At 25.0% G+C, this 14,069-nt stretch overlaps 4 protein-coding genes across 4 annotated transcripts; 3 read left to right on the forward strand and 1 right to left on the reverse strand.

The window, feature by feature from the left end:
• Window positions 1-38: 38 nt before the first annotated feature.
• Window positions 39-3,273, reverse strand: DICPUDRAFT_154354 (uncharacterized protein; the record flags this gene model as incomplete). The annotated part of the gene is made up of 3 exons (XM_003289853.1): window positions 39-2,743; window positions 2,844-2,884; window positions 2,960-3,273. 3 exons carry the CDS (start codon window positions 3,271-3,273, stop codon window positions 39-41), a joined length of 3,060 nt encoding a protein of 1,019 aa, XP_003289901.1.
• Window positions 3,274-4,204: 931 nt separating this feature from the next.
• DICPUDRAFT_88710 (uncharacterized protein) lies at window positions 4,205-7,086 on the forward strand (the record flags this gene model as incomplete). Its single annotated transcript, XM_003289841.1, has 6 exons — window positions 4,205-4,451; window positions 4,524-4,816; window positions 4,886-5,055; window positions 5,122-5,379; window positions 5,447-5,717; window positions 5,785-7,086. The coding sequence occupies 6 exons, from the start codon at window positions 4,205-4,207 to the stop codon at window positions 7,084-7,086; spliced, it is 2,541 nt and encodes an 846-aa protein (XP_003289889.1).
• A 281-nt stretch (window positions 7,087-7,367) lies between these two features.
• Window positions 7,368-11,161, forward strand: DICPUDRAFT_36520 (uncharacterized protein; the record flags this gene model as incomplete). Its single annotated transcript, XM_003289842.1, has 5 exons — window positions 7,368-7,569; window positions 7,657-8,152; window positions 8,219-9,466; window positions 9,533-9,764; window positions 9,884-11,161. The coding sequence occupies 5 exons, from the start codon at window positions 7,368-7,370 to the stop codon at window positions 11,159-11,161; spliced, it is 3,456 nt and encodes a 1,151-aa protein (XP_003289890.1).
• Window positions 11,162-12,029: 868 nt separating this feature from the next.
• DICPUDRAFT_36508 (uncharacterized protein) lies at window positions 12,030-13,768 on the forward strand (the record flags this gene model as incomplete). Its single annotated transcript, XM_003289843.1, has 2 exons — window positions 12,030-12,215; window positions 12,302-13,768. The coding sequence occupies 2 exons, from the start codon at window positions 12,030-12,032 to the stop codon at window positions 13,766-13,768; spliced, it is 1,653 nt and encodes a 550-aa protein (XP_003289891.1).
• Between the last annotated feature and the right edge of the window lie 301 nt (window positions 13,769-14,069).

The following is a 14,069-nucleotide window of genomic DNA, read 5'->3' on the forward strand; positions in this document are numbered from 1 at the left end:
ATATTTTATTTAATCTTTAAAAAAATTTATTTTTCCATTTAAATTATTGCATTATTGTTTGGTGAGTTTATAGTATTCGAAGAGTCACTCAATACTCTATCTTCTAATAATACTGCTTTACCTTCATTTGAGTTGTTTCTTCTGTGTTTTCTACGATAGACATAAAATACCGATAGCCCAACTAAAACCGATACTATTACAACAGATGCAACTATAATTCCAACAATTCCTCCAACTGATAAACTTTTGTCTTTTTTTGAACCACTGTTGCTGTTTTTTGCATCTTTTTCATTTTTACTTTGACTCGAGCTTGTATCATTTTTATTAATTAATTGTTTAAGGTTACCAAAAATAATAAAATCTAAATGCTCTTTTAGTTCATTTTTTTCATAGAAAGAAATAGACATTGGAACTTTTTCGTTGTTATTTAAAATTGAAAAACTTCTAACATCCCAATCTTTAGGGTAATAATATATTTCTAATGTTTGATTGTTTGATATTGTGTATGATGCAACGTCCACTGGAACACCCTTATAACTGATTTGATCTTTTTTATTGTAATTTAAATTGTAGCTATTATTGTTTTTATCCAAACCAATTAAAAATTTAAAAATTTGTGATTCTTTATAATTTGTTTCGTTTGGTGGTATTGAATCATTGTTAAAATGTTTGATGTTTGATTGATTGTTTAGTATATATTGAGTTCTTTTGGTTTGAAAATTGAATGATGAGATGATATCATTTTTATATTGACCATTGTGATCCCATTGAAGTATAAAGGGGGGTATTGATACATTTGAAAATTGGTTTCTAAACTCTATTATAGAATGGAATTTTTCAGGAATAAGTGATGTAGAGTTTCTTTCAATCTTTTGATAATCTTTGGTGCAATTAAAGGATGGATTTTTTTTATCATTACAATTATATGTATTTCTGAAAGATATTTCATATATGCCCTGAAGGGTATTGAAAAGAATATAGTCTATAGTTATTACATTATTAATTGGTATTGAATTATTTGAAGTAAAAGTAAAGTTAAGAACTACAGTTGATGGGGTCATAGTAAAGGTTAAGTTGTTGAGTTTTGATGGGAATAGTTCATAATAAAGATCTGCAGTTAAATTGGTGTTATATCCATTTTTGTTAAAAAAAGGGTTTGACATTTGCTTGGTTCCCGATTTTATTCTCCATTGGTGAATATCTCTACCTCTGTGATTTACTTTACCAATATAGCTTTGGCTAACCTCCTTTTCAACTCTTAACTGGGTATAGAAAAATGAGACACTTTTGACAAAACCAATACTATCCAAGATAGTGGAAACATCATTTAATAAAGTTAGATTTTTGGGATTTTGAAACTTTTGGCAAGAGTCGTTATTGGCTGAAATGAAAATATGGGGGTTCCATGAGTATAGATATTGATAGTCACCACCATATTTACTTTCTGAAACTAATACATTATTTCTATCCATGTCCATTGTATAGGTTTCGTTGTATTGTAGGGTTACTCCATTTATATTTGAGTTTATTGAAACCATTGTTGTATAGAAAGGTGGAAGAGTTGGGAAGCATTTTTTAATGTTAAAATCAAATAGTTCATGTTTTTCTGATTTTGTAACAAAAGAAAATAAATAAATTGGAATGAAGTCATTTGAAAGACTAAAAAGTTTAATTCCAACAGGAATTAGCAATGATTGGTCAGGTTTATAGTTAAATGTACGCCCTGGGAAACCCCAGCCATTTTGTGCAAAATAAATACTTCCAATCGAGGACGACCATTTTTCTACATTGATTCCACGGTATAAAGTTTTATTTGAAAAAGTCCAGTTGAGGTTTTCATTAAATAATGATGGCATAAAAATTTTTTGTAAATCTTGATTAACATAAAGGCTTCTTGTTCTATTAGCAGGTGTAACTATATCTTTGCAATTACCGGTATTTAAATCGGCTTGGAATGAGTTGTAGTCTCTATGGTTAATTGTTGTAATAATTGAGTTGTCTTTGACAATATATTCGAAACCACTTGATGAATCGAAACCCCATTCTAGTTCATCAGAATCTTCATCGGTAAGGAAAAAATCAAATGACCCGTTGAAATTCAAAAATGGGAATTGAGGAGTTTCTGCACTAGATAGTTGTTTTGAAAAATCTAAAACTTGAGATCTAATTGATGGAACTAATTCTTGACAATAGTTACCAGGGTTAAAAATAAATGGAGTATTAAAATAAGTAGCGGGATTTATATCTAATTTTTCATAGCTTGAGACTACTATATTATTGTTGATTTTTTCATCATCTTTGGTTACTCCAATTTCTACCCACTTTGCATATTTTTCATCTGAGCTTACGAAGAATAATAAAGTTAACCATTCACTGCTATTTATAAAAAATTTCTTAATACTTTTTTGGTCTATTTCAACTAGATCATCATAATAGTTGTTTAAAGCTCTTTGGTCTGTAACATTTCCCAAATTAATAACATCTCTTGTTACATTTTTAAATTCTAGGTTACCATCCATATCAATTTGGTTAATATAACATTCTCTAGAACAGGTTAGATTTGTATATATTGTTTCTCTTGAACAATACCCAATAACTTTTTTGCAAACTATACCATTTATCAAATCAATTCCGGTAGTAAAGTTTATATTTGTAATAAACTCTCTTGATATTATATCTTTGAGGAGGAAGTCTTCATTGTCAAAGTCATTATATTGCGAGTATAAGGCTATTTCTTGTTCATCTATTTTATAAAAAAATAAATAATATTTCAAAAAAAAAAAAGAATTTTTTTAATTAAAAAAATTTAATTTTTTTTTTTTTAAAAATTAAGTAATACTTACTTGGTTTATAATATTCATTATTTGACATATCCATTGAAAGCCTATGGAAAAAAAACATTTTAACATCCGTTTCATCCATTTGGTACCATGTGCACGAAGTATTTTTAAAATTATACTCTATCCCTGGCCATTGGTATGCTCTGCGAGTGTTCCAATCTATGATAGTTGTATTTTCCATTTCGATTCTAGTTGCTTTGGAAACAAGTGAATGGTAAGCATTAAAACTTAGAGTATAGCATTTATTTGAATCTGTATATGCTTGCAAATATTTGAATCCATTTTCATCAGTCTCCCATTTCTTTTCTGAATCTGTACTATCCAGATAAGACAAGACGTTACTATCATCACCACCACCACAAAACACATTATGAAAATTATTAAAACAAATTAAAAATAATAAAATAAAAGATAACTTTTTATTTGTATACATTTTTATTTTTTTTCACAATACAAAATGTATATTATATTTTTAATAAAATAGAATAAAAAAAAAAATTTTTTTTTTTTTTTTTTTTTTTTTGTGCTCTATTAATAATTATTAAATTATATTTTTAATTTAATATGTATATTATATAAGTTTATCAAATTATAACACCCACCAATTCAAATAAAAATACAATTTAATTCTTTTTACTACCAAATAATTCATTTTTACTCCCAATAAATTTATTTTTCCCCCGCATATTAGAAAAAAAAAAAAATTTTACCACACTCAATTTTGCCCATCTTAACTGAAAATTATATCTACATAAAAGTAACTCATATAATTCTTAATTTTTTTTATATAATCTTTTTCTTAATTTATTAATTTAATTCTATATTTATTTTGATTTTGTGAAAAATGTATCCTTTTAATTTCCATTTGTCTTTTTTTAAAAAAATTAAGTTTTTTTTCTGATCTTTTTTTTTTTTATTAATTTTATTTTTTTTGTTTGAATTTTTTTTTAAATTTAAACCATTTTTTTTTTTTTTTTAAAAATAATTTTCATACTCACTTTAATATAATCAAATAGCAAAATGACAAAACTTGCCTTCGTACTCGGTCCAAAAAGAACCAAATCAATTCCACCACCTCCAGGTAAATTTTTTATCTAAATCAATACATTAAAAAATTAAAAATTTACTAATATTTTTTTTTTTTTTTTTTTTCGATTAGTTACCAATACCAAAAAAACTTTCTTCATTTAAAATATCAATAAATTCTTTTTTAGAGTTTTTTCAATAAAAAAAATAAATTATCTTTTTTCAAAACACATTTTTATTTATAATAATAATTTTATATAAATAGAAATTTTTTTAATTTTTTAAAATATATTTTATTTATTCCAATATTTTTTTTATTTTCATTTTTTTTATATAATATGGATAATGATAAAGCAATAGGGTGGATAGATAATGAGGTGCCTCCCCCAACTTTATTAGTATCGCCGATAAATAATAGAATAAATAATGGCGATAATGGGGAAAGTAATCAACAAAGAAACGAAATAATTTTATCAGTTTTTTATCAGGATTTAAAAATAGGAATAGCATATTATAATAGATTAGAATCGAATATTTACCTTTGTCAAAGTTGGGAAGATGATAATTTTTCATGTTTACATTTAAGTAATATCTATATATTTATTTTTTTTTATATCTTTTCATATATATATATATTCATTTCTTTTTTTATTATAGTAAAACAACAAACAAACCCAAAAGTTATTATAATTCCATCAAGAATGCCACAAAGATTTGTAGATAGTATTCAACGAAATTCAAATTGTTTTGGTCCAGAAAATATAAACTCTGATGAAGAAAAAAAAAATGAATTGGTAACAGATTTTTATTTTGCAAGGTTTAGCGATTTTACATATGAGTCATCAAAGAATAGACTATTAAATATTAAATTATCAACATGTAATTCAAATAATTCATTGGTTAAATTAAAGTTTTTGCAAAATATCATTGATTTTGATAATATAGAAATGGTTATTTTAAATTAAAAAAATTAAAAAATAAAAAACAAAAATTTTATTAACATTCAATTTTAAATATAGATTAGAGCAATAGGAGGTTTATTATCATACTTATCAAAGCATGTTTTATTAGATGAATTTGATTCTTTAGAGAATTTATTAATTAACGAAATATGTCCGATTCCATTAGACCAATATTTATTATTAGAAAATAATGATTTATATTCTTTACAAATTTTCTCAAATAAAAAGTATGTTACATATTATTATATCTATTTAAAAGAAAAATTACAACTTTTAACCATAAATTTTTATAGTCATCCTAGTTTTTATTCGAAGGGCAATAGTAAAGAAGGGTTATCACTTTTTGCATTGTTCGATAAAACAAAAACATCAATGGGAAAGAAATTATTAAAGACATGGTTTATGAGACCATCAAGAAATAGAAATATTATTGAAGAAAGACAATCTTTAATAGAATACTTCTCATTACAAGAAAATCAATCTATAAAATCAGAGCTCCAAGATTATTTAAAAAATATTAAAGATTTAAGAATAATTATAAATAGAATTTTGTAAGTAAAAATTAAATAAAATATAAATATAAAAAAAAAAAAATTAATATTTTTATTATATATAAAGCTCTTCTCAAAATCCATTAAAAGATTTTATTTCTATCTATAAAACTTTTCATTTCTTTGTAAAAATTAAATTATTGATAAACTCAAAGAACCCAACTCTTCCATTCTTAAAAAATGTAAAAGACCTTTATCCAAATGAATTGGTGAATATTTATCAAAAATTTGAAAATATTTTTTGTTTTGACCAAGATGATAGAGTTTCAATAAAAGAAGGTTTCAATGATAAATTAGATCATCTCAGAAATGTTTATCTTTCAATGGATCAAATTTTAGTAAGTAAACATATTAATTTTAAATATTTTTTAAAAAAATGTATTTTAATTTTAATTTTTTTTTTAGACACAACACGGCAAACAAGAAAGAGTTAAATTACAAAATATTTCATGGGTGTCATCTTTTCATTTAGTTTATTACCCACAACTAGGATGTTTAATATGTATACCAGTCGATAATACTCTTTCAATTTCAAAACAAATCAATATACCAACTCTAAAGTTTACTTTTAAAACAACAAACTATCTCTATTTCCAAAACGAAAAAACTAAAGAACTAGACGATTTTTTTGGTGATATACATAATGACATATTAGATATTCATTCAAAAATTGAAAGGGACTTTATAGACGAAATTATCGCAAATGGAAAATCAATTATAGATATTATAAATTTCTCATCCCAATTAGACTGTGTTTTATCCCTATCCAGTGCCATTAAAAGTTATGATCTAGTAAGGCCAACAATATCAAGTGAGGTACAAGTAATAGATATCAAAGATGGTCGTCATTTAATTCAAGAACAGGTTACCGATAACTTTATTCCAAATGATACAATAAATCATTCAAACAAACCAATAATAATAGTTTCAGGTCCAAATCAAAGTGGAAAAAGTATTTATATAAAACAGGTAGCATTAATAGTATTTTTAGCTCAAATAGGAAGTTTTGTACCAGCATCAAAAGCTACTATTTCAATTTTTGATAAAATATACACAAGGATTACATCAAGAGAAAGCAACTCAGTTTCAGAATCATCATTTATGATCGACTGTAAACAAATATCACTAATGACAAGATTTTCAACCAACAAATCATTATTTATAATAGATGAATATGGAAAAGGAACAAATCCGCTGGATGGTATTTCACTATTATATGGTTTTATTGTATTTCTGTTATCAAAAGAAACCACAACAAAAACATTTATCTGCACTCATTTTTATGAATTTTTCGAACTATTGGCAAATTCAAAAGAACTTTTAGAAAAGGTTTTGTTTAATACAATGGACTATTTACTACCAAATAATAATCAAAACAATCAACATTTTCAAATAGACAATTTAGAAAAGATTTTTTACAAGTCAAATGAATTTATTCCATTTTACAAATTAAAAGAGGGTGTTTCAAATTCAAGTTTTGGAATGATATGTGCGAAAAATGCTGGTATCTCTTCTGATATTATAGAAAGAGCTTACGAAATAATGGAACATCAAAAACAGTTTAAAACAATAGAGTGTTCAAAATTTAAACCAATTCCATTGAATCAGAATCAAATCGAAAAATATAACAATTTATTAGATTTTTTTGAACAGTTTGACCCAAACAAAGATAATATTCAACATTTATTCAATATTTTAAATAAATAAATCTTTTAGGGAGTTTTTTTTTTAGTAATTTTTTAATTAATTCTTTATTTTTTAATATGATTATTTATTCGTTTGTTTTTGGGTTATCCATTACCAAATTTGATTTGTTTTTTATAAAAAAAAAAAAATAAAAAATAAAATAAAATAAAAAAAAATAAATTGATTTTTTTTAAATTATTTTTTTAAAAAATTTTTTTATTTTTTTTTTTATTAAATACAATTATTTATTTAGTTTTTATATTTTTTCTATTTTTATTGTTTTTTATTTATATTATTAAAAAATGGAAGAAGAAACAAAAAAATTAGATGAATCCAAAATAACAAAGGTACTTACCGGTATACCGGAACAATACCACAAGACAACATTTGAGGCTAGAAGAACTGCTTTGGATTATATGAGATCCTCTAATAGAAGAGAACTTTTAAATCAAATCGAAAATTGGTTAGATGAAGTTAATGTTGAAACAGATAATATAGTTGATGGTAATGTATTATAATAATAATATTGGTAAAAGCAAAATATTAATAAAAAAACTATTTAATCCAAAATAAATATACTATAATAATTAGTATACTTTCAAGGTTTTAATAAATCAATTCATAACTATTCAAGAATTTTAGAATTTATGGGATCATCACATTCAAATGCGATTCATATGAGTAAAGAAGTTGAAGAAATCAATAAACTTATTCACTTTAATAACACAGGTATCGATAAATTGTGGAGAAGAAATTTAGAATACTATTATATGGTCGAAATTTTAGAAAAAATGGAGGAATTAAAAAAAGTACCAGAATTATTAGATAGTTATATCCATGGAAATCATTATGTTCATGCTGCAAATATTTTAGTCAATTCATTAGATGCATTAAACGAAAGAGATTTAATTAATGTCAATGCTTTAACAGATCTCAGACAAATGTTAACCGAAAGAAAGGAATCATTCAAAGATATGTTGGTAGAAAAGCTAAATGATCATATTTATTTAAAAACACCTCAATCATTAAAAGCATTCGAAAATGATGAAGATACTTTGCAATCAAACTTTAAAAAATTATTATTATCGTTGGTATCATATAAAATTAAATTAAATATAATAATAGATTATTAATACTAATAATTTTTTTTTAGAAATAAGCAAAATAATGATACAAGTTTAAGTAATAAACCATCAATAACTACACCAACTAAACCAACCAACCATTTAAATCCAAAAAATGCAGAGAAAGCAGAGAAAGAAGCAGCACTTCAATATAATCTTGAAAGATTAAACCATTTAAACCAACCACAGGTATTAAAACTTGAAGAAATATCAAAATCATCAAATTCAAAAGAAGATTTAAATATTAACCCAGAAACAGATGGCAAATTATTCATGACATTATTAGTAGAGGCATTGAATGTTTTAGATTATCTTCAACCTGCTGTTGGTTTGATTTTAGGTAGAATTTCGATTGAATTAAAGTCAATTATTTCAACAAGCTCATCGAATGTCACAAATGTTTATCACAGCGAAGGAAGAGTCATCCCCAAAATGCCAGGTGAATCAACATCATCCTCTCCATCACACTCTATTATTTCAACAAGTCCAAATAATAAAAATAATGGTGGAATGAGCAGTCCAATGAACGGCAGTTCAAATAGTATTTCATATTCAAATAGTAATAGTGATGAGTCATATTTAGCAATATTCGGATTCTTAACAGATACACTCAATCGTAATGATGTTTTAGCAAGTCAATACTTCAATATTCCTTTAGTAGATTTATTAAAGATGATCTTTACTAAAGTAAATATGGTATTCAAGAATCATTTACAACTTAGCAAAATTTTTAATGAAGCAATTAGAAAATCCGAATTAAAAATTATATCAAATAAATTTAATGAAAGCGATGATGAAGATGAAAACAAGAAAAATAAAGAACACAACGACAATGAACTTTTAAGTGATGGCGAAGAAATGACACCAAAACAAAATCAATCAACACCATCAAAACATTCAAAACAATCAGAATCAATTAATCTGCTCGAAATTTATGATGCCTCATTGGTTTGGGAAATTATTCAAAAAGAAGTTAGAGAAATGCTTAGAATTCATTTACAAGATACATCAAGCTTATTATTAAGTATAAATACCAACACCAATATTAACAACGATAACAATGCCAAAACAACTCAAAGATTATTCAGTTTTACAAACTCAATTGTTACTGATAATTGGAATGGCTCAACCAGTCCAATGATATCTCCAATTAGTGAAAATGGTCAAAGCGCTGCTGTTGGTATAACTATATTTAAAGCATCACAATACAATGTTACACCAGTTTATCCAATGATTGTCAAATTTACTGATCATTTAGATAAAATTTTAAAAGAAAGGTAATTTTTATAAATTTTAATTTTTTTTGAAATTAAATACTAATATTTTTTTTTTTAAATTATTAGAAATAAAAAACAAATTACAATAACCAATACATCTAACAATCCATTTGCAGGAAGTAAAAAAGGTTTATTAAGACTTTATATTGATGATTTCGTACATAGAAATTTCTTACAACATATTAAAAACGATTATAGAGAAAGAATTACAGCATCAATTGAAGGTACCGAGGCATTCAAAACAATAGTAAAACACAAATTTGAATTTAAACTTAAAGAAACTAAACCAATTTTAAAGGTAATACGATAATAATTATAGAACTTTTTTTCTTTTAGTTTAAAAAAGAAAAAATCAAAACTTTTTCACAGTATTTTAAATAATGATTATATTAACACATCTTTTTAATCACTATTTAGGGTACAGCACAAATTTTCCAATTTATAATCGAATTGTTTTCAGATATTGCCGCAATGAGTCATTATGTAATGGAGTTTGGTGCAATTATACAAACCTCACTATTAACCTATTATGAAAAATGTTTAAATAAATTTGAGCAAGAAATCGAACCTACTTTAACTGGACAATTAATGAAGACCGATTTATTTAAATATTTAATAACATCATTAGCAGTATCATCAAAGAAAACTGAAGTTGCTAAATTTCAAGATTCTAGAGAAGAGGAATACGAGTTTAAAATCGAATCTGAACTATTCCAAAATCCAGAGAAACCAGTTAGAAGTAATCAATTAATTTTAAGCTATGAAAAATTACAATTATTTGCAAATATCTCTTATAGTTTAAATTGGTTAGCTGAAAAACTTTCACAATTATTAATTGTTCAAGATGCTCAACAAGAAAAACAACAAATTTTACAACAGCAACAACAACAGCAACAGCAACAACAAAACCAAACTGATATTTATGGTTCATATAGCGATAAACAAAAAAATTCAAATAATTCAAATAATTTATTAAAAACACCAAAATCTAAAGGTAGTGGTTCCTCATCATCCTCATCCTCCAATGCATTTGCTACTGGTAGTTCATTTGGGTTTAATAGTTATCATCAATTAACTAGCGAAGCTATTGATGCATTAAAAACAATGGAAGATTCAATTAAAGATATTATTGATCGTTTCAAAGAATTATCGCGTCGTTGTTTAATCGCCCTTCGTATCGAATACCGTATTCATTGTTTCTACTTTTTAGAAGGTTTTAAACGTACTCAATACGTTTGTGAAGAAGAAAGAACTGACCCAGATTCATTCATCGTTGAATTAAATCGTGACCTTATGAAAAATGAAGAGTCAATGTCTGGAAGTTTACCCAGCGACAAGTGTAATTTCCTCTTTAGTGGTATAGCTAAACTCATTGGTAAACTATTAATCGCTAGACTATCTCATATCCGTTCGATCAATGGCAATGGTATTGCTAAACTTTGTAAAAATGTTTTCACTCTTCAACAAAATCTTTCAAATATCATTGTTAAAAGAGAAATCTTTTTTGACCGTGTTCGTCAGTTTTATCAAGCCCTTAGTGTCGAAGAAGATTTGTTAAATTATCTTTTAGAAAAATTAAATCAACCATTCTTTTCACTAGAAGAAGGTAAAATAATTATTGACTTTTTAACAAACACTAAAATTATTTCACCAAACTCTCTATTAACAATAGAACACAAATTTAAAAATATGTAAAAAATTAAAATAAAAAAATAAAATAAAAAAAAAACAACAAGTAAAAAAAAAACAACAAATAAACCACCCCAAAAGTTCGAGCAATAATATAATTAATAAAAAGTTATTTTCAAAATAGATTAATTAATTTTACAAAAATAATCTTTAACCACACTGTTTATGTGTGTTTTTTCAAAATTTTTATTTATTTCTTTAAATGTATTTAAATACAGATCTCTTTACAAAAAAATATAAAAATAAATTAATTTATATCGAAAAATGATATTTTAATACTTTTTTTTTTTAAACACATTATATGAAAAATAACCACTTCTATATATATAACACCAACTATAATAATAACAACAACTTTTACCAGTTTTAAAAATTCTTTTTTAATGTGGTAATATAGCATTATATTATTTTAGAAATAAAAATAATTTATTTTTTTTTTATTTTTTTCATTTTTTTTTATATTTTTATTTTTTTTGCAATGGTTTCATGAATAACACCATTTTTTTTTTTTCAGTTTAAATAGGAATATATGATGTAAAGGCGCATAGAGAAATTTAACTTTTTTAAAATTTAAAAAAAAAAAAAAAAAAAAAATTTAATATAATTATTTTTTATTAATTTTTTAATTATTATTTTATTTTTATTTATTTTTATTTTTATAAAATTATATAATTTTTTTTTTTTTTTCATTTATTTTTATATTTCTCTATTTCTATATTTCTTTTTTAAAATTCAAAAAAAAAAAACACACAATTGTAAAAATATCTTTTTTTTTTTTTTTTTTTTACAGCAATATCCCCAAAATTTTTTTTATTTTAATTTTTCAATAGTTTTTTTTTTTTTTTCACACAACTAAATTATATAAACTGATAAAATGATTATTAAATCAAATAATAAAATATATTATAAATCAAAGTTTCCAGATATTATAATCCCAGAAGAATCAGCACCAAAGGTAATTTTAAATCATCTCAGAAGTCGTGAAAACCATTGCGTTTTTGTCGATGGTATCAGCACAAGAGAATATGGCTCACATTATATAGCAGATACAATTGAAAAGGTAATTACCATCATTAACCGCTAACAACAAAAAATCAATTTGTATACTAACTATTGCTTTTTTATTTTATTCTTTTGTAAAATTAGGTTGCATCAGGATTTCATAAACTAGGTCTTAGAAAAAAAGATATTGTAGGTTTTATTCTCCCAAATTTACCAGAGTATAGCACATTGTTCCATGGTACTTTATTAATTGGTGGTGTTGCATCGTTAGTTAACCCAGAATATACAATCCACGAATACGAACATACTTTGGGTACAGTTAAACCAAAATTCATTGTTACATTCCCAACAGTTTATGATAAAATTAAAGATGATATTAAAAGAGTTTTCCCATTAGTCGAAAAGGTAATTCTTTGTGGTGTACCATATAATAATGTCGAAGCTATTCACAAAGCAGAAAAAGAAAACCCAAATTTAGTAATGTCCTATGATAGCTTAATAAACAATGACGGCAAATACCCAAATATACCAATCGATAGTAAAAAAGATATGGCCGTTATTCCATTTTCATCAGGCACCACTGGCTTATTCAAAGGCGTTTGTTTAAGTCATTACAATATCCTCTCAAATACCTATCAAACCCAAGTAATCGAAACATCAAACTACAGAAAGAATGATACTGTTATGGGTATTCTTCCATTTTTCCATATCTATGGTTTAATGTTATTCCTTATGTTAATGTTAAAACAAGGTTATCGTGTCGTCACTCTTCCAAAATTCGAACCAATACGTTTCTTGCAACTTATTGAAAAATACTCTGTAAGCATTTCATTCATTGTTCCACCTGTCGCATTATTATTTGCCAAATCACCATTAGTCGATAAATTTGATTTATCAGCACTTCGTGTTTTGTTCAGCGGTGCAGCTCCATTAAGCGAAAATATTGAAGCCGAAATTAAGCAACGTTTCAAAGACAAAGTTATCATTAAACAAGGTTACGGTTTATCAGAAATTTCACCAGCATGTTGTGTTGCACCATACGGTGATAATAAAAGCGGTTCAGTCGGTGTATTACTACCAAATCAAATAGCTAAAATTATTGACACTATGACTGGTGAAACCTTAAATGCAGGTGCCAAAGGCGAGATTTGTATCAAAGGTCCAAATGTAATGTTGGGATATTTTGACAACCCAAAAGCCACTGCAGAGGTAATCGACAATGAAGGTTTCTTACGTACTGGTGATATTGGATATGTTGACGACGATGGATTTTTCTATGTTGTAGATCGTCAAAAAGAGCTTATTAAAGTAAAAGGTTTCCAAGTAGCTCCTGCTGAACTTGAAGCTTTACTTTTAACTCATCCAAAAATTCAAGATGCATGTGTAGTAGGTTTACCAAGAGGTGAAGTAGGTGAGGTCCCACGTGGCTTTGTTGTTTTAAAACCAGGTCAAGCCGCAACTGAAAAAGAAATACTAGATTGGGCTCATCCAAAAATTGCAAACTATAAACACTTTAGAGGTGGTCTATTTTTCTTACAAGCTGTTCCAAAATCAGCAACAGGTAAACTTCTTCGTAAAGAATTAAAAAATTTTACCCCACCAAAATTATAAAAACGTTTATATAATAATATATATAAATATAATCATATAATAATATTAAATAAAAAAATAAAAAAATAGAAATTGTAATAAATAAATAAATAAATACAGAAAAAAAAAATCATAAAACTATATTTTTCCTTTTTTTTTTTCTTTTTTGAAATATACTAACTAACCCCTTTTTTTAAATCAAATATATATTTCCCAAAAATTCAAAAATCTTTTTTTTTTTATTTTTTTTATTTTTTTGTTTTTTTCTAATTTTTTTTTTAAATTTTTTAATTTTTTAATTTTTGTTTAGTTTTATTTTTAG

Source organism: Dictyostelium purpureum, assembly GCF_000190715.1.
Source record: "Dictyostelium purpureum unplaced genomic scaffold DICPUscaffold_196, whole genome shotgun sequence".
NCBI lineage: Eukaryota > Evosea > Eumycetozoa > Dictyosteliales > Dictyosteliaceae > Dictyostelium > Dictyostelium purpureum.